The 27,852-nt window shown below is 34.9% G+C and overlaps 1 protein-coding gene across 11 annotated transcripts in view; it reads right to left on the bottom strand.

The window, feature by feature from the left end:
• The window catches only part of Tdrd5 (tudor domain containing 5), an 83,149-nt gene that overhangs the window by 40,060 nt on the left and 15,237 nt on the right, over positions 1 to 27,852 (bottom strand). For 9 of the 11 annotated variants that reach the window (XM_078022387.1, XM_078022393.1, XM_078022391.1 and 6 more), the window contains 5 exons: positions 17,556 to 17,639; positions 13,829 to 13,885; positions 6,518 to 6,671; positions 2,302 to 2,510; positions 673 to 893 (listed from right to left, as the gene is read on the bottom strand). In XM_078022387.1, the coding sequence (XP_077878513.1) occupies positions 673 to 893; positions 2,302 to 2,510; positions 6,518 to 6,671; positions 13,829 to 13,885; positions 17,556 to 17,639 (725 nt within the window). The remainder of the gene's footprint in view (positions 1 to 672; positions 894 to 2,301; positions 2,511 to 6,517; positions 6,672 to 13,828; positions 13,886 to 17,555; positions 17,640 to 27,852) is intronic. The other 2 variants (XM_078022390.1, XM_078022392.1) reach the window with 1 other exon arrangement.

Here is a 27,852-nt window from a genome sequence, read left to right as displayed (position 1 = left end):
CACAAGTTTAAAAATGCATGCTTTTCTGAGTAGTATGATGAAATCTTGTACCATCCTACTCCAACCGGCCAGGGTGTGAATCATGGTTTTGTGTAGCATATGCCCACCTTATACACTACCTGCCCATTAGTTACTTAATAGCTACATCAGTTGTTCAATCAACTTTTGTTACAGAATATTTTATACTTGTTTTTGTTAATCTCTTACTATTTCTAATTTATAAATTAAACTTTATTATAGTTATGTGTATAAAAGAAAAAAACAGTATATACACAGGGTTTGGTATTATCCTGTTTCAGGTATCCACTGAGTATCTTGGAACATTTTGCCTGTATAAGGTTATCTGGGGCTATTGTATCTCAATAGATTACATGTAGAAGCAGATATTAAAATCCAGCTTTTTTCCCCTATTAAGCCAAATATTAAAGTGATCTGTAAAAATGTAAAACAATGGTACTCTTCCAACATTTTCTAAAAAGTTATTTTTATAAATAACTTTATATTATCACCCATGAATTTTTAAAAGAAGCATTTTTTTAACTCTGCAATTTAATTTCTATATAGGAAATATCAATAAACAAAAGCTCTCTTTGGGTCTTTCCTGAGACCAAAAATGATAACTCCTAATTAGAATGACACATGAAAAAACACATTGAAAACAAGGACTCCTACCGCATTTCAATCATCATGTCTTCAAGTAACTCTGATGAATCCCTGCTATAGATTCGGATGTAGAATTGACTTGGAGAGATAATATACTCCACAAAGACCCCCACAAGGGTACTGGTATCTAATGGTGGAAGTCTGCATAATTTCTTCTCCTGTACAGCATCTGGTGGGATATCATGATTTGCCATTGCCAAGCTGAGCTGTGATCTACTTATTCCTACTTGCTACAAGTTAAAAGAAAGAAATCAAAGAAACCATAATAAATCTTTGGGTGACATTTCAAACCCTGACATTTCTCAAAGTATACTTCATTAGTTGCCTTTTTCAGAATCACTTGGGAAATTATAAAAATTCATATTCATGGGTTCAGGCCAGATTTACTGATTCAGAATATGTGAGAATGAAACCATGCATATTAAAAAATTCCACAGGTGATTCTTATGTTAAAATATGAATATATTACCTTCTGATATTAGGCAAAGAGTTAAGACATATTATGCAAATGCCTTATTAAAATTTGACAATATCATATTTCAGATATTCAGGCTGAACTAAAGTGAATTCTCATTCTACTCAACCCTACCAACAGGGAAAGGTAACGAAGTCTAGATTAAATTTTAGACTAGTCTTCCAATCAAAAATAGGATTGTGCAAACATTTCTAAAATATATCATTTTGTCTTCTAAAATATATATTCCTGTAGGCCTTTTTATTGTCCTCCAGAACAATATAGCAGGCTCTCAAATTTTTGTCATCTCATGAAAGGAGCCAGATACTGAGGGTACAATGAAGAGTAACATAAGACTAATTCCTTAGTAATAACATAAGGAATAGGAGAAGACAACACAAAAAGAATTGTGTGTAAAGATGTAATGACAGGAGGCTAGGGATGTGGCTCAAGCGGTAGCACGCTGGCCTGGCATCGTGCGGCCCAGGTTTGATCCTCAGCACCACAACAAACTAAGATGTTGCTTTTATTTTTTTAAAAAAATAAATATTGAAATTCTCTCGGGGCTGGGGATGTGGCTCAAGCGGTAGCGCGCTTGCGTGCGGCCCGGGTTCGATCTTCAGCAGCACCACATACCAACAAAGATGTTGTGTCCGCCAAGAACTAAGAAAAAATAAATAAATGTTAAAATTCTCTCTCTCTCTCTGTCCCCCTCTGTCTCTCACTCTCTCTTTAAAAAAAAAAAAAATTCTCTCTCTTTCTCAAAAAAAAAAAAATAAATAAAGATGTAATGACAGAGGGTGAGAAAAAAGGACCCAATAACTGAGGTTGAGTGCAAAGGAGATCTGCAGCAGCTGTTGAGGCACTCAGTCAACAGCTCCTCTGTGGTCCCCTCGGAAGCCCCTGAGGATTTTCCAGCCCACATTTCAATCACAGGGAGACAGAGACAGTACCATCATCATATAAGGACTATCCAATCTCAAAACCATCTGAAAATTGAGGGAAAACTGGTTACATAAATTACTGAAAAGATACTATATAAGGTGACTTTGGATGAAAGAACTAATCTTTTCAATAAATGAGGTAAACAGAGACAAGATTTTTCTAAAAGTAATTCTGGTTTCATTTGGTTACTTTTCATAATGCTGAATCTGCATTGTGCAGGGTCTTTAATCCTCACTCACCAGCTGTAAAGGCTTTACAACCAGATTAGGCTTCTTATATATCTTCTGTTCTGGTTCTTTATGGTTCTTCAAAGGGCAATCCCATGCAGTCTCCTTGACAGCAGCAGTAGACAGTGAATTTCTAGGGGGACTGGAGACACAAGCCTTGGCTTCCATTTTCTTATCTGGTTGAACTAAACATAAATTTCTGACTGTTGAAACAGCTCCATCTGAAATGGCCAACAGAACAGCCTGTGCATATTTGCTACAATAATAGTACAATTGTTAATAAGCATCTCCTATTTGCCAGGTACTAAGGAGATAGCGATAAATGAGAAATACTAACCTGTCCTTGTATATCTTGCCACATGGAAAGGTCTAAGAGAAGTTCTAGATGAGAATGAATCCCCATTTTTTTTTTTTTTTTTTGGTGTGTGTGTGTATGTGTGTTGGAGCAAGGGGAGTATGTAGTATGGCAATGCTTCTTAAAGTTTGGTGAATAGCTTTATTTTTCAATATCCTGATTTCAATTTATTTCTTGTTCTAATTAAGCTCAAACATTCATTCATCGTTGTTTATAATGTACATGGCTACTTAATATTCCATACGATTCCTTAATTCTTAGGCATCCTCAAGTCGATCACATGTTTTGTTTAATTTACATATATATGATGACTACAAGTAATTGGCACATTAAAACAGACTCCAGAAAGATAGACCTACAACCACAGTGGTTCTGAAAGAAATAAACAGAAAGTACAGAAAGATGTGGGGACAAAAATATGTATCATGGGGCTGAGCAGGAAGCTCAGTGGTAGAGCACTTGCCAGCATGTATGAGGTCCTGGGTTTAATCTCTAGCACCATAAGAAATAAAAAAATAAAAGTTTACTACTATATTTCTTATAATGGTAAAAATGGGAACAATCTAAATGTCCATCAATAGGAGACTGGAACTTACCTCAACATTGTAAAAGCTATATATATGCTAAGCCTCAGGCTAGCATCATCCCAAATGGAGAAAAACTGAAGGCATTCCCTCTAAAATCTGGAACAAGACAGGGATGCCCTCTATCACCACTTCTATTCAATTTAGTTCTTGAAATACTAGCCAGAGCAATTACACAGACAAAAGAAATTAAAGGCATAAAAATAGGAAAAGAAGAACTTAAATTTATCACTATTTGCTGACGACATGATTCTATACCTAGAAGATCCAAAAGGGTCTACAAAGAAACTACTAGAACTAATAAATGAATTCAGCAAAGTGGCAGGATACAAAATCAACATGCATAAATCAAAGGCATTCCTGTATATCAGCAACAAAACTTCTGAAATGGAAATGAGGAAAACCACCCCATTCACAATATCCTCAAAAAAAATAAAATACTTGGGAATCAACCTAACAAAAGAGGTGAAAGATTTATACAATGAAAACTACAGAACCCTAAAGAGAGAAAGAGAAGATCTTAGAAGATGGAAAAATATACCCTGTTCATGGATAGGCAGAACTAACATCATCAAAATGGCGATATTACCCAAAGTTCTCTACAGGTTCAATGCAATCCCAACGGCATTTCTTGTAGAAATAGATAAAGCAATCATGAAATTCATATGGAAAAACAAAAGACCCAGAATAACAAAAACAATGCTAAGCAGGAAGTGTGAATCTGGAGGTATAGTGATACCAGATTTTAAACTGTACTACAGAGCAATAGTAACAAAAACAGCATGGTACTGGTACCAAAACAGGCAGGTGGACCAATGGTACAGAATAGAGGACACAGAGACCAATCCCCCAAATTACAACTTTCTTATATTTGATAAAGGGGCTAAAAGCATGCAATGGAGGAAGGATAGCATCTTCAACAAATGGTGCTGGGAAAACTAGAAATCCATATGCAATAAAATGAAGTATAATGCCTTTTTCTCACCATGCACAAAAGTTAACTCAAATGGATCAAAGAGCTTGATATCAAATCAGAGACTCTGCGCCTGATAGAAGAAAAAGTTGGCTCCTATCTACATATTGTGGGGTCAGGCTCCAAATTCCTTAATAGGACACCCATAGCACAAGAGTTAATAACAAGAATCAACAAATGGGACTTACTTAAACTAAAAAGTTTTTTCTCAGCAAGAGAAATAAGAGAGGTAAATAGGGAGCCTACATCCTGGGAATACATTTTTACTCCTCACACTTCAGATAGAGCCCTAATTTCCAGAATATACAAAGAACTCAAAAAATTAAACAATAAGATAACAAATAACCCAATCAACAAATGGGCCAAGGACCTGAACAGACACTTCTCAGAGGAGGACATACAATCAATCAATAAGTACATGAAAAAATGCTCACCATCTCTAGCAGTCAGAGAAATGCAAATCAAAACCACCCTAAGATACCATCTCACTCCAGTAAGATTGGCAGCCATTATGAAGTCAAACAACAATAAGTTCTGGTGAGGATGTGGGGAAAAGGGTACCTTGTACATTGCTGGTGAGACTGCAAATTGGTGCGGCCAATTTGGAAAGCAGTATGGAGATTCCTGGGAAAGCTGGGAATGGAACCACCATTTGACCCAGCTATCGTCCTTCTCAGACTATTCCTTGAAGACCTTAAAAGAGCATACTATAGGGATACTGCCACATCAATGATCATAGCAGCACAATTCACAATAGCTAGACTGTGGAACCAACCTAGATGCCCTTCAATAGATGAATGGATAAAAAAAATGTGGCATTTACATACAATGGATTATTACACAGCACTAAAAATGACAAAATCATGGAATTTGCAGGGAAATGTATGGCATTAGAGCAGATTATGCTAAGTGAAGCTAGCCAATCCTTAAAAAACAAATGCCAAATGTCTCTGATTTAAGGAGAACAACTAAGAACTGAGCAGGGAGAAAGAGCATGAGGAAAAGATTAACATTAAACAGAGACGAGTGGTAGGGGGAAAGGGAGAGAGAAGGGAAATTGCATGGAAACAGAAGGAAACCCTCAATGTTATACAAAATCATATACAAGAGGTTGTGAGGGGAAAGGGGGGGAAACAAGGGTGAGAACTGAACAACAGCAGATGAGGTAGAGAGGGAAGATGGGAGGGGAGGGGAGGGGGGATAGTAGGGGATAGGAAAGGCAGCAGAATACAACAGTCACTAATATGCCATTATGTGAGTGTGTAACCGATGTGATTCTGCAATTTGTATTTGGGGTAAAAATAGGAATTCATAACTCACTTGAATCAAAGGTATGAAAGATGATATGTCATGAGCTTTGTAATGTTTTGAACAACCAATAAAAAAAAAGAAAAATTGGTAATAGAATCTGGAGTTTATTTAGTTAACAATGTGCCAATGTTAATGTCTTAGCTCTGACAAATAAATTACAGTAATATTAAAGATAATAATATTAGGGGAAAATGTATGAAAAGAATATGGGAACTTGGTACTACCTTTGCAATTTTTCCATAAGCCTAAAATTATCCTCAAATAGTTATTTTAAAAATGCAAGAGGGGTTATGAATGCATACCCATTTATTCTGAATCTCCACATCTTTCTAAAATGCTTTTGATATATAGCCAAAGTTAACCACTGAACTATCAGACCATTTAATCAGAAAATTCTCTTCAGGATTATCAAAAAATTCATTTATTTATTTATGGTATTGGGGATTGAACTCAGGGATACTTAACCACTGAGCTATATCCCCAACACTTTTTATTTTTTATCATGGGACAGGACCTTTCTACATTGCTTCAAACCTTGCTAAATTGCTGAGGCTGACCTTGAACTTGTAATCTTCCTATCTTAGCTTCCTGGGTTGCTGGGATTATAGGCAAGTGTCACTGTGTCTGGCACAATGAATTAATTTTAAAAATTCAGAGGCTAAGGCAGAAGGATCATAAATTTGAGGCCCACCTGGGCAACTTAGCAAGACCCTGCCCCAAAATAAAAGGACTAGGTATGTAGCTCTGAGGCAGAATGCTCTTCAAGTCAATCTCCACCAAGAAAAAAAAAATTCAATTTTTAAAGTTAATAATACAGTTAACTTTATTACAATAAATACCACCAGAAAAAAGATCGTTACACATAAAACATTCCAATGCTAATACATAATATGTTTGTCTGATGTAGTTATAAAGATGACTCTTACCTAGCCAATATTTTCTTTTCTCCTGTTCTTACAAAAACAATTAAAAATGAGGTTTGCATTACACTGTGGGACAACTTACCTGTTAGTACCGGCCTCATATCAGCATCAAACACTAGCAAGTCTTGTTCTCCTTCCCTGAACTCAACACGAAGAATATCACTAAGAGCTCCAACAAGTTCTGTCACATTTAAAAAGCCCAATTTTTTTGGTGAAAGTTGCTCTTTAAAAACTGCCTGTCACAAAAATAAATGGAAATTATGAAAAACATTAGATAGCAGAAATAAAATATGTACAGATACTCTTGGACAATGCTTTAATTTGAATTTAGCTAAGCTAAAATTTTAAGGTTCAGTGAACTTGGGTGTAAAGCTGTGTTTCCACCCAAGCATTTTACAAAAGTGGCTAATAATCCCTTACCATAAACTTCTAGGCCAATGTCAAGTTCCCTTGAGAGTATATAATAAATTGAAGTGAAAGTGAGGGGAACTTTTCACCTCTCATTTTTAACAATATTTGATTATAAAGCAAAGGTATTTGGGAGTGAAGAATGTATAAACTACAAAACTCATAATAAGCCTATTCTTATTTCTATATTTTTCAGAGAAAGAATATCCTTGACCATTTTCAACATGCAGAATTGGCATTACTATTTAAAATATTTCCTTAAATTTTATTATTTCACCTTAGAAGTTGGGCAAAATAAGCAGGTTTCTTATAAGTATATTTCCTGTAGTGTTCAATTCAATTTTATTGCCTTGGTAAAGAAGAAAATTCATACCAAATAAAGATGGGAGAGAAAATATGGGGTACCACACTAGTTTGGGTTAAAACTGCACGGAGAACTGGTAAATTTTCCCTTGTCAAAAGATTCACCATTTATAAATAATGGATAAAGAAACTGTGATATATACACAATGGAATATCACTCAGCATTAGAAAAGAAAAAAATTATGGCACTTGCATATAAATGGATGGAGTTGGAGAACATCATGCTAAGCCAGGTAAACCAATTCCCCAAAACCAAAGGCTAAATGTTCTGATAAGTGGATGCTGATTCATAGGGGAGGAGAGTACGGGAAAAATGGAGGAACTTTGGGCAAAGGAGGGACAGGTGGGGTGGGAACATAGGCGCAGGAAAGATGGTGGAATGAGACTTACATCATTACCCTAGGTACATGTATGACTGCACATGGTGCAATGCTAGATCGTGTACAACCAGAGAAATGAAAAGTTGTACTACAATTGTGTACCATGAATCAAATGCAGTCTGCTGTCATATAGACCTAATTAAAATAAATTTTAAAAGATTTAAATAAGTCTGTAGATATTAAATAGATTGAATGATTCAGTCTGCTATATTTTGAATGTTCCCCAAAGGCCTCTGTGTTAAAAGGTGCAGACTCAAGGTGATACTGCAGGGATATGATGGAAACTTTAAGATGTGGGGCCCAGTGAGAGGTCTTCAGGTCACTGGGTGTGCTCTTGAAGATGGTGGGAGCCTGGCCCCCTCCTCACTCCTTTTGTTCCCTGAATAACACGAGTGATTTTGCTCTGCTACATGTTCTACATTTTCCTGCTATGAAGTGCTGCCTTGCCACAGGCCCAAAGAAATCAGGCATGAACAGAGCCGCCACATTATGAACCAATCTTAGCCTTTTCTGTTTTAATTATCTTAGTCTTTCACTATGGTAATGGAGAGCTGAGTTGTTACTCAGTTTATTAACAGTTAAAACTGTTTGAATGCTCTGTATTGATACAACCCCACTTGAAAGGATACGAAGATTTCAAATAAAAGCTGCACAATTTAAAAAAAAGACCCACCATTAAAATGATCAAATTCTTAATTCAACTTTTATCTCTTGAACCATGATAGAGCAATAGAACAGGGTCATTAATATCACATTTATAGCCACCCATGAGCATCCCAAAGGAAAAAGAATTGGTAGAGAATAGGGCATGAGTGATGGAAAAGTAGAGTTAATATCTCTACTTACTTCTTTGTACATTATATCTTTTTAATGTATTTTTTTAGTTGTAGATGGACACAATATCTTTATTTTGTTTATTTTTATGTGGTGCTGAAGTTTGAACCCAGTGCCTCATATGTGCTAGGCGAGCACTCTACCACTGAGCTACAACCCCAGCCCTGTATATTATATCTTAAGGCTTCTTTTCCCTTTATGTTCATTAGTCTTTAATAGTTTTTTTAATACCCTTCTTATAAGTGTCTATATAGAAATACAATTCAATTGAATGTAAGACTAGGTTGAAAGGATTTTTTAAAATGTTACTAACTTTTTGAATAGGTAACATTCAAAAGGTTCAAGAAGGTATATAGCAGAACAGTCTCCAGCTCACCCCCATTCTTCAGTCACCTAGCAATCATCTCCTGGAAGTAACTATCATTATATGCAAATTTCCAGAAATTGTGAAAACTTGAATATGCTTTAAGATTATATACATCATACGAATCTTGCCTTTTGCTGTTAAATAGAGACATTAGTTTCCTATTAGTACACGAAACAGTAGAGTTTTATGAGCCCGAGAATCATTTTCTTTTGATAGGATACCTGAGTCAATGCATTGATGTGTCAAATATGTTTTGTCCTAATTCCTTTGTTATGCTTTCTCTTTTGTTATGCTTTCTGCTTTACTGACTCCCAACTATGGACAACTACAGATTTGATATATTTCTACTCCTACTTTCCTTACTTCCCTTCCATTGCCCATTCAATTTTACTCTTATTATTTTTCCTTAGAGTTTATACTTATACTGTCAAAGCTATGTATATATCCTATTACATGATTTTGTTTCCCAACTGGATTTTTCAGATGACAAGCTCATAGTGGAATATTATTTCCTTCATTGGCAACTGGATAAAACTCATGACTGATCTCTTTGACAAGACTGTAAATAAGCCTGTGTGTTCTAAAAAGGCACACAATGTCCAATAGTCTTTTTGGTGTTCTTAGGGACCATCACTGGTCAGTACCAAGATCCGTTATTTTATATAGGGCTTTAATAGAGTTATTCTATCAATTATTTTTCATTATTTAATTGGAAGATTTTTATAAGGATATTCTTCCCCTCATTTTCTTTTGGTTATTCAGTCATACAATTCTCTTAGAAAAATCAGGATAAGTGACTAAATTTATCATTTTTCGAAAAGGTGATTTGTTCTCTATCATCTTCTATGTTAACCAATTGTTTTTTAATATCATATAAACATATGGAATTAAATATATTTGGTCATTGCTTTAAGTCATTGCTATTATTATCCTACTAAAGCCTAAAATAACTCTTCAAGTAGATTTGTAAGCCCTTTTGATATGACCCTTTTCTTAGCAGTTTCCTTGTTGGTCTGCTATGACAAAATGTTCCAGTCTTGATTTATGCAATTAGAAAACACTTGTATATACTAGTAGAACCATCTCATAATTAATTTGCCTTGTACCCATCACATAACAATGGTTTCAGAATAAGATTACCATAATATAATAAAAATTAAACTTTGGCATATATTCAACCCTTCTCCATTTAATTTTGTGTATGTATTCACAAGAGTATACAGCCATCATATATTTTCTCCTAACTTCATTTGGTTTTGGTTGTGGAAGTAGCATTAAATGTCAGTCCTTTTATTAATATGACATGATGACTCTGTAGAAGATGTCTTCAGAATGGTTCAAGGGAACAACAATTCTTGAATTCTTGCATGGTTGTAGTCTGTCTCTACAGTTGAGTCAGTTTTGCTAGCATAAAATTCTTGGCTCACATTTTCTTTCCTTGAATATTTGAAATATGTTACTTTCCTCTGGCAAAACAAGATATAAAAATGTATAATGATCTAATTTTATTTCCTTACAAATCACTTGCTCTTTTTGTTTTAAATGGTCAAAGGAATTTCTTCCTTTTTCTTTGAAGTCCACTAATTTGGTGTTGGTTATTCTAGGTTAACGATTTAAGCATGCAGTACAATTTTTTTTTATCTTTTAGTTGTAGATGGATACAATCTATTTTTTTTTTTACTTTTATGTGGTGAAGATCGAACCCAGTGCCTTACACATGCCAGGCAAGCACTCTGCCACTGAGCTACAACCCCAGCTGCTAGTGCACTCTTTCAATAATAGTTTCAACTGGAAATCCATATGCAACAAAATGAAGCTGAACCCCTTTCTCTTGCCAAGCACAAAAGTTAATTCAAAATGGATCAAAGAGCTTGATATCAAATCAGAGACTCTGTGCCTGATAGAAGAAAAAGTTGGCTCCGATCTACATATTATGGGGTCGGGCTCCAAATTCCTTAATAGGACGCCCATAGCCCAAGAGTTAAATACAAGAATAAACAAATGGGACTTACTTAAACTAAAAAGGGTTTTCTCAGCAAGAGAAACAATAAGAGAGGAAAATAGGGAACCTACATCCTGGGAACAAATTTTTACTCCTCACACTTCAGATAGAGCCCTAATACCAGAATATACAAAGAACTCAAAAAATTAAACAATAAGATAACAAATAACCCAATCAACAAATGGGCCAAGGACCTGAACAGACACTTCTCAGAGGAGGACATACAATCAATCAATAAGTACATGAAAAAATGCTATCTCTAGCAGTCAGAGAAATCCAAATCAAAACTACCCTAAGATACCATCTCACTCCGGTAAGATTGGCAGCCATTATGAAGTCAAACAACAATAAGTTCTGGCGAGGATGTGGGGAAAAGGGTACACTTGGTACATTGCTGGTGGGACTGCAAATTGGTGCGGCCAATATGGAAAGCAGTATGGAGATTCCTGGGAAAGCTGGGAATGGAACCACCATTTGACCCAGCTATCGCCCTTCTTGGTCTATTCCCTGAGGACCTTAAAACAGCATACTATAGGGATACTGCCACATCAATGATGATAGCGGCACAATTCATAATAGCTAGACTCTGGAATCAACCTAGATGCCCTTCAATAGATGAATGGATTTTAAAAAATGTGGCATTTATACACAATGGAGTATTACACAGCACTAAGAAACGACAAAATCATGGATTTTGCAGGGAAATGGATGGCATTAGAGCAGATTATGCTAGGTGAAGCTAGCCAATCCTTAAAAAAACAAATGCCAGATGTCTTCTTTGATATAAAGAGAGCAACTAAGAACAGAATAGGGAAGAAGAGCATGAGGAAAAGATTAACATTAAACAGACGAGCAGGGGGAGAGAAAGGGAGAGAGAAGGGAAACTGTATGGAAATGGAAGGAGACCCTCATTGTTACACAAAATTACATATAAGAGATTTTGAGAGGAAAGGGGAAAAAAACAGGGAGAGAATTGAATAACAGCAGATAGGATAGAGAGGGAAGACAAGAGGGAAGGGGAGGGGGGATAGTAGGGGATAGGAAAGGTAGCAGAATACAACAGTCACTAATATGGTATTATGTAAAAATGTGGATGTGTAACCGATGTGATTCTGCAATCTGTATTTGAGGTAAAAATAGGAGTTCATAACCCACTTGAATCAAAGGTATGAAAGATGATATGTCATGAGCTTTGTAATGTTTTGAACAACCAATAAAAAAATAATAGTTTCAAATATTTCATTTCAGTAAAGTTTATTTGAATTACTTTGTTATTCTTTTCTTTGGCATTATTATTCATGTTAACTTTATTTTGCCTGTTTTCAATATCTGTTACTTTTTCTTAAATTCTTTTTTATCTTTTCTTGTTCTTTTAATAACATTTTTCTTATAAAAATTTAAAACAGAAAAAGGTTAAAGAATTGGACAGAACTCTATCACCCAAATTATAGAATTATCAGCATTATTTTGTTTTATCATCAATAAATCTATCCATCAGTTCATTTTTTTATATATTTCAAAGTAACCTACAGACATCAATGTTTTCCCCACAAAATGTCAGCACATACATTATTATCTAGAATTCAAAATCTTTTAACTTTTTATAAAATTCATATTGAAATGGTAAACCTACATTTTCCATTCAATTTGCTTCAATATATATACAAGATATAGAACGTTCTTTTTTTTAGTCATTTGGGAAGACAGTATTAAGATCTCCAACTAGATTTATAGAATTCTTAATTCTGTCAAACTTCAGAGAATGTTTATACTATTTATTAGGTGAATTCACATTTATGATCGTCTTCCTGAAGAACTGGCCCTTAACCCTGATGGAATGTGCCAATTGCTGATAAAGCAGGCTTCAAGCCCAATGTATTATCTGAAGTTGTTTTAGTCACTTCAGTTTTTTTATATTTCTTGTAAATATTTCTTATCTTTTATTTTGAACCAATCTATCCTCACATTTATGTTGTGTTCCCTGTAGATAACATATAGTTGCATCTTGCTTTCCACAGTCTCATTTCCAAATTTTAATAGTAGTCCATTTACACTTATGAAATTACTATAACTAGATTTAAAATTACCACTATTAATTTCTGTTGATTCCACTGTACAACTAGAAAAGTGAGAAATTATACCCCAATGATTCAAATGTATGAATTGCCAAGATCATTGTAATGTCATGTGTAGCTAATAAAAAAAAATTTAAAAAAATTTCTGTTGATTCCAATCGTATATCTATCGCCTGTTCCCTCCTTCCCAGTCTTTGTTTGCATTTACAATATGTTTTTATACAATTGAATTTTAAAGCATCTATTAAATTTATGCTGTAACTACATTTTAATTATTGTTCTAGGTATTATAGTACACATCTTTAACTTTTCAGCCTTATTGTATCACCTCACAAAAAACATAAAAACCTCACAACCCTATAGTTTCACATTCTGCCCTGATTTCATTATGCTGTAGCACAGTATATCTTTAAGTTAAAACCAATTATATACTATCATCTTTGTAATAATAGTCATATTTTAATTGGTGAAAGAAAGATTTTTAGGTATACCATATATCCTTTATTCTACAGGTCTTCCTGGAGATTCAAGTTCCAATCTGGCATCATTTTCTTCACCCTGAGGTACATTCTTTAGCATCTCTTTATAGTGCAGGTGTGTTTACAATTATCTATTTGATTATCTGAATATGCCCTTATTTTACCCTTCATTCTTAATCTCACTGGATATAAAAAAATAAAAAATGTGTAATGAGATATTATTTTTCCATATTCCCAATTGACACTTGGTATTGTCAGACATCAAAAATAAATCAATTTTCATTCCAAAGATGTTATCACCAAGTTGTAAAAAGAGCCCTCTTATGCATAATCAAGTAAATATCCTTAACTCTTGAAATGAAGAAAAAGACACTAAAATGCAAAACAGTATTTAAATGTTAAAGGTATAGACTTGAGGGATCCAAGGAATAGCAACAAAATTTCTATCACAAGAAATGTAAATCACAGAAAAAAAGAACACTTACCTCAAACTCCCCAAGAAGTTTAGAAATTAACAAACCCTCTGGAAACTTAGATACAACCTAATAAAAAGAAAATGAAATACAACATAGAATTGAAGTACTAGGAGACCAAATGTTTAAAATAAGATAGTATAAATAGTAACAAAGGCAAAAATAGCATTATGATTCAAATATATCATATAATGCTTTTATTTTAAAAAATCAGTTTTATGATTTTAAAATATATATAAAAGTGATTCCAAATATTTCCAGAGTTGAGAAATCACTATTACATAATCCTACAATGCCACAACTCCCATAAAGTCCTGTGTTTCTTTAGCCCAGCTAATATATTTGCTTTCAGCTCACATACAATATTGTGCATTAATATTCAAACATTTTAATTACAAAAAATACAAATGGATGCTATAGAAAATTTCAGAAAATACAGTTATAAAAATAGCCATTGGCTGGAGTTGTGGCTCAGTGAAAGAGCACTTGCCTAGTATGTGAGAGGCACTGGGTTTGAGTCTCAGCACCACTATAAATTAATTAATTAATTAATTAAAGGTCCATCAATAACTAAAAAAGTAAGTTTTATTTTTTTTTATTGTTGGTTGTTCAAAACATTACATAGTTCTTGATATATCATATTTCACATTTTGATTCAAGTGGGTTATGAACTCCCATTTTACCCCGTATACAGCTTGCAGAATCACATCAGTTACACTTCCATTGATTTACATATTGACATACTCATGTCTGTTGTATTCTGCTGCCTTTCCTATCCTCTACTATCCCCCCTCCCCTCCCCTCTTCTCTCTCTACCCCCTCTACTGTAATTCATTCCTCCCCCTTGTATTATTTTTCCCTTTCCCCTCACTTCCTCTTGTATGTAATTTTGTATAACCCTGAGGGTCTCCTTCCATTTCCATGCCATTTCCCTTCTCTCTCCCTTTCCCTCCCACCTCTCATCCTTGTTTAATGTTGGTCTTCTTCTCGTGCTCTTCTTCCCTAGTCTGTTTAGTTACTCTCCTTATATCAAAGACGACATTTGGCATTTGTTTTTTAGGGCTTGGCTAGCTTCACTTAGCATAATCTGCTCTAATGCCATCCATTTCCCTCCAAATTCTATGATTTTGTCATTTTTTAATGCAGAGTAATACTCCATTGTGTATAAATGCCACATTTTTTTTATCCATTCGACTATTGAAGGGCATCTAGGTTGGTTCCACAGTCTTGCTATTGTGAATTGTGCTGCTATGAACATCGATGTAGCAGTGTCCCTGTAGCATGCTCTTATTAGGTCTTTAGGGAATAGACCGAGAAGGGGAATAGCTGGGTCAAATGGTGGTTCCATTCCCAGCTTTCCAAGAAATCTCCATACTGCTTTCCAAATTGGCTGCACCAATTTGCAGTCCCACCAACAATGTACAAGTGTACCCTGTTCCCCACATCCTCGCCAGCACTTGTTGTTGTTTGACTTCATAATGGCTGCCAATCTTACTGGAGTGAGATGGTATCTTAGGGTGGTTTTGATTTGCATTTCTCCAACTGCTAGAGATGATGAGCATTTTTCCATGTACTTGTTGATTGAATGTATGTCCTCCTCTGAGAGGTGTCTGTTCAGGTCCTTGGCCCATTTGTTGATTGGGTTATTTGTTATCTTATTGTCTAATTTTTTGAGTTCTTTATATACTCTGGATATTAGGGCTCTATCTGAAGTGTGAGGAGTAAAGATTTGTTCCCATGATGTAGGCTCCCTATTTACCTCTCTTATTGTTTCTTTTGCTGAGAAAAAACTTTTTAGTTTGAGTAAGTCCCATTTGTTGATTCTAGATGTTAACTCTTGTGCTATGGGTGTCCTATTGAGGAATTTGGAGCCCAACCCCACAGTATGTAGGTCGTAGCCATCAATAACTAAAAAAGTATGTTTAAAAAAAATTTTTTTAAAAATCCATTATTGCCCATATCCACATAAAACATTTATGTTCATATAAAAATAAGGTTAAAGTTTGCATAATCATTGTTCTAATCAGTAAACATGGATAAACAAGCTACAGACAGGTTTTTCAAAATATTCAAGGTACCTAAATGTATCCATACTACGTCACATAAAATATAAGAACCTCACAACCCTATAGTTTCACATTCAAGGTACCTAAATGTATCCTTTTTATAGTCATTTATTTTTCATTATCACAAATACTGCAATTGTTAACCTCATATTTTCATTATGCACATTTGTCCAATGATTTTTTTAGATAAATCCCTAGAAATGACTGGTTCTATCTCCAATATAGCATAAAATTTTGTGTTTTCCTAGTTTTTACTTGATTATATTTAATACAAACTTCTAAATTCAAGTTTCAGGAAAAAGTAAAAATTTCAAGGGGCTGGGGTTGTGGCTCAGTGGTAAAGCAATCACCTAGCATGTGTGCGGCACTGGGCTCGATTCTCAGCACCACATAAAAATAAAATAAAGGTATCATATACAGCTACAGCTAAAAAAAAATATATTAAAATTTTTTTTCAAAAATCCCAGAGACAGCCATGATGTACTTCAGAAAGCATGCATTTGAAACGTGTGTGTGTGTGTGTGTGTGTGTGTGTGTGTGTACGTATACCCACATCACTCACTCCGAGAGGAGAACACTGAACATGGTATTCTATAAAACCTGGTTTTAAAGTTCAACATGTGAAGGAGATAATTCAGTGTTTGCTAAGAGAGAAATACATAAGCTTTCTTACAAGCCACATCATATTCCTTACTCTATGTGGATAATTTAACCAACCCTTTACCAATGAACACTAACTTTTCTCTAATTTTTGGTACCATAAAAAGTCATATTTAATATCCTATAACAAATTATTATTAGGTATTCGAGTTTCAAGAACAAAAATCAAAACACAGCCTGAATGTACCAGGGATTTTGCATTTCTCCCAGTAAAGTCACAACTCCTGAAATGGACAGTATAAGGCAGTAAGAGCCACGATGGCACCTGATCATTCAAATCAGAATCAATAGCTCCCACAACATCTTAAATGTGTTCACCCTTTGGCCCAAGGCATAAAAACAAAGAGTTTTCATATTTTAATAAGGGAAAACAACAGATTAGGCCAAAGACATGAATAGGCAGTTCACATTTTAAAAAATATGACTATAAGCATATTAAAGACACTCAGGATAAAAATCAGTTATAAATTAAAAAAACATGACTGGAGAGTAACACTTCACTGTCAGTGGAAGAGTAAATTTGTTCAATCAAATCTTTCAGAGGGCAATGTAGTAACAGTTATTAGCAAAACAAATAGCCAATGCTTTTGATTGGCAACCACTACTGGATAAATGTTCAAGGACATTTACTACAGCATTTTTAAATAGTCAAGGGTAAAAATAACCCAAATTTAATTAATCATGGATCTCATAAATGAAACATGATAAACATAATGAGATACCACACATTATATGGAATAGTATTTGATGAACATTTATTTTAAACTAGAATTATTAGGGTGAGGGGAGAAAGTGAAGGAAGAACTTATATATTTCTTAAATAGTTTTACACTGAAATTTTATATAGTGTGTACTTTATGTATTTTTTCATTTTAAAAGAATAGCTATTCTATTTGCAATATATTAGAAAATATCAGGCATCAGGTGTAACTACAAGCAAATTAAACTCAACCACAAATGATATCTGAATTTATAAACAATTATTATTGCTTCCAAAAAAGGAAAATACTTACAAATTTTATCTTATGTTTTAGTTCTGGATTGATGGTCCCTCCAGGTCCAATTTGTGCAATGACCGATTTGAATGTGTTCTCCAACTATGGGGCAAAAAAAGTCAAGTCACAGCCTGTGACATACATAAAGTCAAAGATAAATCTAAAACAGCATAAAAAGGAAATATCTGTAAAAGGAAATATACTTCAACCAAATGGATAAAACACTGTTCTTAAGAAGTAGCACTGTGACTTTTTATACCACGTAAATATGCAGATAAAATTTTCAAAAACTAGACATGAGGAATTCTCCACTATAACATTCTCTATAACAGATTCAGAGGGATTTTTGCCACTAATTTTCTATTTATAAAAGTACTAAATGTTTATGAAACACATACTTAGTGAATGTGAATGCCTAATACCAGGAGACACGGAGTGAGTGAGTCACAGGTGGGACACTAGCCCTAAAGAGTAGGAAGGAAAAGCTATTTTGTGGCAACAGAAGCAAAGGACGAAAAACAGTGGCACAGCAAGACTCTGTATGTGAGGCTAGAAGGCAGAGAGTAACTCTGATAGCTGTAGTATTCTGAGAGTCAAAAGCAAGGGCCCTCCTAAAGATATAAGGAAATAGGAGGGAGATCAGACATTTGAGAAAGTAGGAGGGGGGAAAAAAAACAGAATAAAGTTAAGGAAATAACAAATGAAAATCTAAACTTAGATTGGAAGTAGATAGGAGAGGCCCAAGTTAAAATAGCAGGAGTGAGTATTTTAGTACAACAAATGAAGCCACTGGCACAGAGAGGCCCAATAAAGTAAAAATCTGATGCATGGTAGCAGTCAAGCAGTAGGCGACCAGAGAACAGACTGCAGCACATGCACATGGTCCATGTCTAGTGAACAAAGCAATGAAGTGAGAGCACATGCACATGGTCCATATCTAGTGAACAAAGCAATGAAGTGAGAGAGATCATGAAGTCATGTGCAGCACATGCCAACTAAATTAGAGAAGTCATGAAGTTATAAAGAAAAATACATATTACATGAACTCCTATCACCAAGATACAATCACTATAATATTTTTTCCTTCTAAACTTTTTTTTGGGGGGTTGTCTTTTACTTGGCCTGTCATTATTTAAAACCTGTGTGAAGAAACCTATTTTTTTAAATATATTTTTTTAGTTGATACACTTATTTTATTTAAAAGTGATGCTGAGAATTGAACTCAGTGCCTCACACATGCCAGGCAAGTGCACCACTGCTGAGCCCCAGCCCCAGCCCAAGAAATCTATTTCTTTATCTGAAAAATGAAGATAACTTCCATCTCTCATATGCTGATGTGAAAACTAGGAGGCGAGGTATGGAGAGTGCTAATCATGGCTGTGCACAGAAGGAGTTCAATATGACCCTGTCCTGATCCTCTGGTATGGCAGGGCTCCCCTTGGCAGAATTCACTCTTCATTATTCACTCCTCTTTTCATCCAATATCACTGCAACTTCTCCACCATCTCTGCAAGAATCTGCCCATCCTTCAATAGCACCACATTTAGCAGAAATCCCTCAACATTTTGGCAGCTTGATGGCTTCCTATTTAGTTTCTAAGATTTAAGTTTTTCCACAGTTTCATATTTTCTTGGGCATATCCATGTTGGTTAAACTATTATGTTTACATTCCTTATTGTTCTTTTATCATATCCCAACATGTTCTTACCATAACAACTTAATAAATTATCACTGTGCTAGATGTTTCAGGGGACAAAGAAGGTCACCTTTGACAACATCATTCCTCTTGAGGCAATTACAATTAAGAGGGAAATTAATGAATGTATAAACAGCTACAACCTAAAACTGACTCTAAGTGCTAATAAAGAGAATCCTGCCAGTACAAAGATGCATGCCTATAATCCCAGTGACTCAGGAGCCAGAGGCAGGACAGAGTTAAGCTGTTACAACTCAAGTTCAAGGCCAGCCTTGGTAATTTAGTAAGACCCTGTTTCAAAATTAAAAAGGGCTAAGGATGTGACTCAGTGGTAAAGTATCCCTGGGTTCAGTTGCTAGTACTCCCCTCCTGGCAAAAAAAGAATTCATCACATCAAATTACAAGTACTCAGCATGTTTCATTTTTAGAAGTGCTTTGAAGGATGGCCAAATTTTTGCAGAGATGGTGAAGAAGGCACTGAAAGTAGAAGAAACTTCACAAAGAAAAATAGTTGCCTGAAGGCATTGGGAAAATTGTAGAAGAGATAGCTAAGAAGGTAGATTGAACACCTTAGATGCCAAACTAAGCAGTTTTTTTTTTTTTTGATATATGATGCTAGATTTTTTCCAAGGGAGAGACATGATCAGAACCATAATTTGGCAATTAGATTGGAAGGGTGATGGACAACCAGTTGACTACTGAAACTGTTTTAACTAGAATGCTAGGCAAGAGTTTTACCTAGAGTGTAGGGAGAGTGAGAATGGAAAAAAGGATATTACAAGAGATGAAATCCACAGAAACAGGAAAGATGATGGAGCAGTAAGAATTGGTTGATTAGCCAGGGATGGATAACAAGATCAGAAAAATAGCCTGTAGCCTCAAGTGTTGCAGAAACTAAGGGATTTTGAAATACAGAAAACTGGTAAGTAAATGGCTGGATGGTGATGACTTGATCTCTCTCTCTGAAACATAGCCTATGACAGTCAGCAAACCTGGCTCCCAGGTTAAATCTGTCCTGCCATTGGTTTTTGTATGGTCCATGTGTGAAGAATAGTTTTGACATTTTAAAATGGTCACAGAGGAGTCAAAAGCAGAATATTTTGTGACACATGAAAATTAGGATATTCAAATTTCAGTATCCCCAGTTTTGTTGGAACATAGCCACACTTATTTATATATTGTTATGGCTGCTGCAAGCACAGAGTTAAGCTGTTACAACACATATCATTCATCTCACAAGTCAAGTAGCTACTATGTTGCCCTTCAGAGAAAATATTTGCCCATCATAGTTTGAAGATAACGAAATTATGGGCTCTTAGCTAGAAACAATGCATCTCAAATAGGTAAGGAAAAAACATTCAAGCTAGACGAGTTAATAAGCTGACTAAACTGAATGGGATGGGAGAGCTGTTTGAAAGTCCAGGTAAATAGAGGAAAGTTGTGATGTGCAAAAATAATTAAGACAGGGAGGTAAACCCACATGAGGAAAATCAAAGGTAGACCGGGTGTCAACAATGCTTTTGGACTCAGAAATGGAAAATAAATCAAGTAAACAAGATATAATATTTTAGAAAATAAAATTGGAAAGCTACAAAGAAAATATGCCATATTCAGAATAGGAGCCTATAGAGCCAGAAAGAGCTCTGAATAGACATATTTTCTCAGAAAAATAAACGAAGACATAAATAGGCAATTAACTAAAAACACTAAATAACCAATAAAAACAAAGTTCAACCTCAAATACTCATTAGCAGTAAGATATTTACCTGTCAAATCAGAAGAAATTTAAACATTCATTTACTCATTTAACAAAAATATACTGAGCATATAATATATGTTCTTCCCACTGTACTGTGTTGGATATTCAGGGGTCAATAAGCTATATAGGATCTCTGTCCTCATGAGAATTTAGTATGGGGAAAATTTTAAAAACCATATAAATACATATCCAATTATAACAAATGTAATAAAAAATATTGATTCCACATGATCTCACTCTTACGTGGAGTGTGAAATCAAACAGAAACAGAACAAAATGGTCATTACTCAAGGCTGAGGGTACTGAGATGTTGCCAAAAGAAAAAACTTTCAGTAGATGGGAGGAATAATTCAAGAGATCAATTATACATCATGGTGACTATGGTTAATAATAATATATTACTTGGAAAATTTGGGGAGTTTTCACCACACAAACAAAAGTATGGAGCAAATGCTCATGTTGCCATTTTGACTTAGCCACTCTGCAATGTACACATACATAAACATAAATTTATGTTTATGTATGTGTACATTCTATATCATAAGTTTATGTAACTTCTATACCATAAATTTATGCAACTTCTACTTTTTGATTTAAGAATTAAAAATAGCCCCACAGACTATACGTGTAGTATGAATTGTAATGTATTCTGCTGTCATATGTAACAAATTAGAATAAAAAATGTTAATTTTAAAAAATAGCCCAACAGAGTGTCATAAGAAGACAACATGACTGAAAGTCTTAGAAAAGCAGTGGGCATTAGTGGGGAGGGTTCTCTGAAGTGTCCTTCTCAACTAAGTTTGAGCAAAGGTGCAAGGAAAGTAGCACACTCACACACATCCTGCAACAGTGTTAACTGGAACCATTTTTAGGAAGGACAACCTAATCACATGTTTAAGCCATAAAAGTGCCCATGCCTTTTGATCTGTCGATTGCTCTTCTAGAAATTTATCCTGTGACATAATAGAGAGGCTTGCAAATTTTGAGCAAGATTTTCATTATATAGTTATTTTTATAGCACAAATTAGAAAATTTAATAGCACAAACTAGAAAGAAAATATTTAATAGCACAAACTAGAAAGAAAAAATACCCAACCTATATTATAAAATAAACAAATTATGGCCCACTTAAACTGATGTTATAAATCATAATGCATTAGAGTATTTAACAATGTGAATGTTGATAATGCATGCTTACGGCAGGAAAAAAGGTCACAAAAGATTTTCATTTTGACAAAAGCACAGATGATTTTTATCTTCTATGCCTTTCAAAACTGCAAATTTTCTGCACTCTATTACTTTTGTAATAAGAAAAAGTTTTTAAATACAGACACCTGGGAGGTTATTGATAAATATGAGGGTGGAAGCATTTGGGGAAGATGAAGAAACTAAAAGCAGAAAGGAACAGAAGTCACTCTGAGGACACACTGCAGGTATTTTGGCCATGTGGGAAAACATTAGTATGTTTTTTGATTAAGATCACAAAACTTGCACAGAAACATTCTGTGGCAATGCTTTCAAACTGTAATTTACATTTATAGGAATCTGCCAGGTTATCTGCTATGGCCTGGACATTTGTGCCCCTTCTCTAAGTTCCTGTGTTGAAAATCCTAACCCTGAGGTCCAGGCACTAGGAGGTGGTCAGGTCCTAAGTATAAAATCCTTTGTCCCTTTGGTTGTGTGAGGATAGAGAGAAAAGACTTCCACCTATGAACTAGGAAGCAGGCCCTCACTAGACACAGATCTGCCACTGCCACATTCTTGGATTTCCCAGCCTCAAAGTATTTTTCATAGATAGAACCTATGTGAGAAAAAAAATCTTTTTTGATAAGTCACCCAGTTTATGGGATTTCTGCTAGAGCAACCTAAATGGACTAGGATCCTATAAATAGGATTAGTTTGGTTCATTTAACTAAAAGATAGGCCATAAGGAATTTGATTTGTCATACTAAACATTTCATATGAACTTAGGGAAAAGCTTCTCAAAGTTGGCCACAGAATATAACCTCCAGAGAATTACACTAATTAACCTAAAGAACAGCCTCTTCTGATGATAATGGTTTAACATATCAATTGCTTTTCAAAGATATTCTTGATATATAGCGAATCAGGTCATCGGGTGAAATAAAATACACAATGCATAGCACCTAATTCATGCAAAAACTAACAATTGTTCAGGTACAAATTACAAGTTAGGTACAAACAAGATCAGACCTGCTATAATTCATTTAAGATCAAAAAACATTCTTTTATAGGTTTAAGGTTTACCTACTTTAAATCTCATGGTAAATGATGCAATAAAATTTTACAAATGTGTGAGGCAAGAGGCAGGAAGAGGGTACTCAGGTTCTATCTATGAAAAATACTTGGAGCAGCAACACACAGAACAAAACTCAAGAGAAAATACATCTGGATAAAAGGTGTGTGCATATTTTTCATTTCTCTTCTTGAAACCAACCATGAGCACGTTTTAAACTTTGCATTTCTTATTGCTTGGCTCTGACTGCTGAAAGGCAGTCTTCCTGCTGAATCCTACAGTTTAAAATTTCTGAAAAAGATATATGCACTATCATCCTTTAATATTTTTTTGGAATTTCTAGTCAGTACAATAAATGTAGGAAATAGAACTTCAGATACTGAGAAGAACAAAGCAAACTCATCCACAAACGATATGATGGTCTACTTGAAAAACCCATGGGAAGACTACTTAAACGAGTTCAGCCAGTTTCAAAGTAGTATTTTTAAAAATTAACTTCCCTTCTCAGGATCCATGATTAGTTACAATCACATTGTCAAAAGCAAGAATAAGACCACAAAATATAAAATATAAAACCTTAAAAAACACTTGCAAAAATGTGCCAACCTCTAATGAAGAAAACCATAGGTCTACAATGAAGAGCACGAGATTAAAGACAGCTGCAATATGTTGTTGAATGAATACATAATGTAATATGTGACACTTCTTGAAAAAATTAAGTCCAAGATATCCAATAGAAATTTTGGCAATTACAAAAATGATTCTAAAGTTTTAGGAAAAGATATTAGAATGGGAAAAATCTTTAAAGAGACTAATCAAGGAAGATTTCTTTTAACAAATGTTAAGGTGAGCTCAAAAGGAACCAAATTAAAAGTGTGAAGCTAACACATAACATATCCCAAAATTATAATGCATCCAGATTAAAATGTTAAATGTTAAATTTTCTTTTTAACCTTGCAACAAATGAAGCCTCTTTAAAACCTCAAGGTGGGAAAGCACTTTGTTAGGCTTGAGATCAAAGGCAGAAGTGAAAAACAATCACTAATAGATTTGATGATTCTAACTTGTGAACTTCTGGCCAAAAAACAAAGGAAAATAACTTAGAAAATGAATTTCTAGCACATGACAGCAAAAGTTTCTTGAATTCTTTAGATAAAAATTAAAAGCAAATTAATAAGCAATGTTTCTTCTTCAACTTAACATCTCAAAAGGAAGAAAAACAGGAAAAGGATGAGAATACATAATTCATTAAAATAGAAATGGCCAACTTTTAATTCAAATTGTCAGTAGCCAACAATATAAATGAAGTGATCCTATATTAAGTTTCTTTTTTAAAAAAATAATTAATTTTTTTAGTTGTACATAAAAAAATAGTTATTTTATCTTATGGTGCTAAAGATCAAACCCAATGCCTCACACATGTAAGGCAAGCACTCTGCCACTGAGCCACAACCCCAGCCTCTATATTTAGCTTCTTTTTCTTTTTTTTTTTTTTTTAATATTTATTTATTTTAGTTCTCGGCGGGCAAACACAGCATCTTTGTTTGTATGTGGTGCTGAGGTTCGAACCTGGGCCGCACGCATGCCAGGCGAGCGCGCTACCACTTGAGCCACATCCCCAGCCCTATATTTAGCTTCTTGATTAGAGAAAATACTTTTGTGCCCAACTATCTTTCAAGAATTAACATTTTGGTGGCTGGGGTTATGGCTCAGTGGTAGAACATTCACTTACCATGTGCGAGGCACTGGGTTTGATCCTCAGCACCACATAAATATAAATAAATAAAGGTATTGAGTTCATCTACAGCTAATACTATAAAAATATTTGAATTTTTAATAACCATATAGAATCCTAAGAATTACATAACCAGAAAGCATGGAGAAATAGACACTAATTTTTTTTGAAGGGTGTATTAATACTTTTCTGGATGTCAGTTTGGCAAAAGCCATTTTTTTTAAATATTTATTTTTTTAGTTGAACACAATACCTTTATTTTGTTTATTTTTATGAGGTGCTGAGGATAGAACCCAGGGCCTCGAATGTGCTAGGTGAGTACTCTATCACTGAGCCACAATCCCAGCCCCTGCAAAAACTATTTTTAAAAATAAAAATTTTCTTTATTGAAATTGACCAAAAAGAGACCAACAGATGGTTTATGGTTATCTATTCTGAATGTCAAAAGATAAAGACATGATTTGATTAGGATATAGTCTAGTCAGTTTACGTATAAATACAGATAAACAGGTTGGTCTCAGGCCTATCTGGCATAAGAAATGTCAAGAGAAAAATGTTAAAAATGAGGAAATCACTATCAAAGAAATAAACATTACATTTGGTAGTACAACTATGAGTATTTTTTTTAGGCTGCTTGTTTTTTAAATTTTTTTTTAGTTGTAGATGGACACAATACATTTATTAATTTACTCTTATGTGGTGCTGAGGATCGAACCCAGTGCCTGGGGGTCCAGGTGAACTGAAGAGAGATATTGAAGTGTGGGGACAACAAGGATGCTAAACTTTGCTCAGTAGTAAAGATTAGCAGAGAGGAATAGCGCTGAAAATCTGCAGACAGATTCCCCCCAGATTTCTGATGAGTATTGATCTGTGCAAGTGGGGAACATTCTCTGAGGCTGAAGAAATACAACAAATAGCATTAAGTTCACATAGGGCTGGAACAGTCACTGTTCCCACCCGACAACAGAGGTTAAATGCTCACAAAGAAAAGCCTCAGTGGTGGGACCAAATTATCCCTTAGACTGAAGGCTGTTCTGGGCCCACTGCTCACGCTGCCCTCTGTCCCATCTCGCAGCCGCCCCCCCAAAAAAGTTACCATTGACAGGGTGGCTTTAACAGAAAATCATCCCCTCACAGTTCTGGAGGCTAGAAGTCTATGATCAAGGCACAATCCGATTCTTGGTAAGGTTCTCTGGCTCACAGCTGGCCAGCTTCTCACTGTGTCCACATGAAGAGTGAGCAAAAGCTCTCTGGGTTGTTTTTTGTTTGTTTGTTTTTGGTTCTGGGGATTAAATCTAGAGTAATTTACCCTAAGCCACATCCCCAGAGACAGGATCTCACTAAGTTGCTAAGCGCTTCACTAAATTGGTAAAGCAATCCTCCTGCCTCAGCCTCTTGAGTCACTGGGATCATAGGTGAGCACCCAGTTTGCGCTCCTTTCTTAAAAGGGTACTAATTCCCCCATGAGGAAGCCACCTTTGTGATCTTATTGAACCCTAATTACTGCCAAAGGTCTCCTTTCCAAATACCATCATATTTAGGAAGTTAGGGCTTCAACGTATGAATTTTGGGAGAACATGATTTGGTCCAGAGCTGAGGCCCTAACAAAGTTAATAGTAGGTCAGGCATGGTGACACATACCTGTAGTCTCAGAAGCTGGAATGGTGAGGCAGGAGGATCCCTCGAGTCCAAGAGTTGGAGACTAGCTTGGCCAACATAGTAAGGATCCTCCACCCCCCAAAAAAATTTTAAAGACTCAAAAATCACCAAATTGAGTCAAAGGAACTTTCATGTAAAACAATTACAACTTCACAATGTCTGGCATCCAAAAAAAACTGCAGATCAATTAATTTGAAGACAACAATAGAAAATATCCAAAATGAAGCACACAATGAAAGAAGAGCCAAAAAAGAGGGAAAAAAATAAAGAAAAGAGACCCAGTGACCTGTAAGAAGATTACAAGCACTCTAAAATAGGTACAATAGTAATCCTGAGAAGATGGAAGGAAAGAAAAATAGTTAAGGACAAAATTTTCCAGATTTAATGAAAATTATAAATGCACATAACAAGAAGCTAAATGATACATGCAGCTCAATGAATCCCACACAAAACAAATAAAATACCACCAAGGGACACCAAAATCAAATTGTAGAAAACAAGAAAAAATCTTGAAAATAACATTCACAGAAGATAAATAAGACTATAGAATTGTCAGAAACCTATGCAGACAATAAAATAACATCTCTAAAGTACTGAAGGGCAAGTGGCAGGGCGGGGGCAGGGGAGGCTCCTATCAACCTAAAGTTTTACACCCAGCAATATAATATTTAAAAAATAACAACAAAGGCTTTTTCAGATGAACAAAAGCTAAGAATATCCACTCCCAACACATTTGTCTTACAGAACATGTTGATTTTCCAGGCAGAAAGAAAATTATACTAGAGGCAAATCTGGACACAAAGGACTGAAAAGCATCAAAAATAAATGTGGGTAAATATTTTTTAGCTATAATATTTTTAGGTAGGCATGGTGGTGCATGCTTGTAATCCCAGCTACATGGGAGACTGAAGCCAAGAGGACAGCAAGTTTGAGGACAACAATACCATTCCTCAAAATAAAACAAATTTTAAAAGGACTGGGGATGCAGCTTGGTGGTAGATTACCTCTGGGTTCAATCCCCAGCACTGCAAGAATAAAATAAAAATGTTTTGAGCCAAAACTAACATATTAAGAGGTTTATATCATGAGATATAAATGCCACAACAATAGCTCAAAGAATGGAAGGAATGTGTATTTATTGTTCTAAGGCACTTAACATTATATATGAACTGGTATATTATTTAGGGTCAAATGTATAAATTAAAAATA

Source organism: Ictidomys tridecemlineatus, chromosome 10, assembly GCF_052094955.1.
Source record: "Ictidomys tridecemlineatus isolate mIctTri1 chromosome 10, mIctTri1.hap1, whole genome shotgun sequence".
Taxonomy (NCBI): Eukaryota; Metazoa; Chordata; class Mammalia; order Rodentia; family Sciuridae; genus Ictidomys; species Ictidomys tridecemlineatus.
The sequence above is the reverse complement of the archived record's forward strand: the minus strand, read 5'-3'. Positions and strand labels throughout refer to the sequence as shown.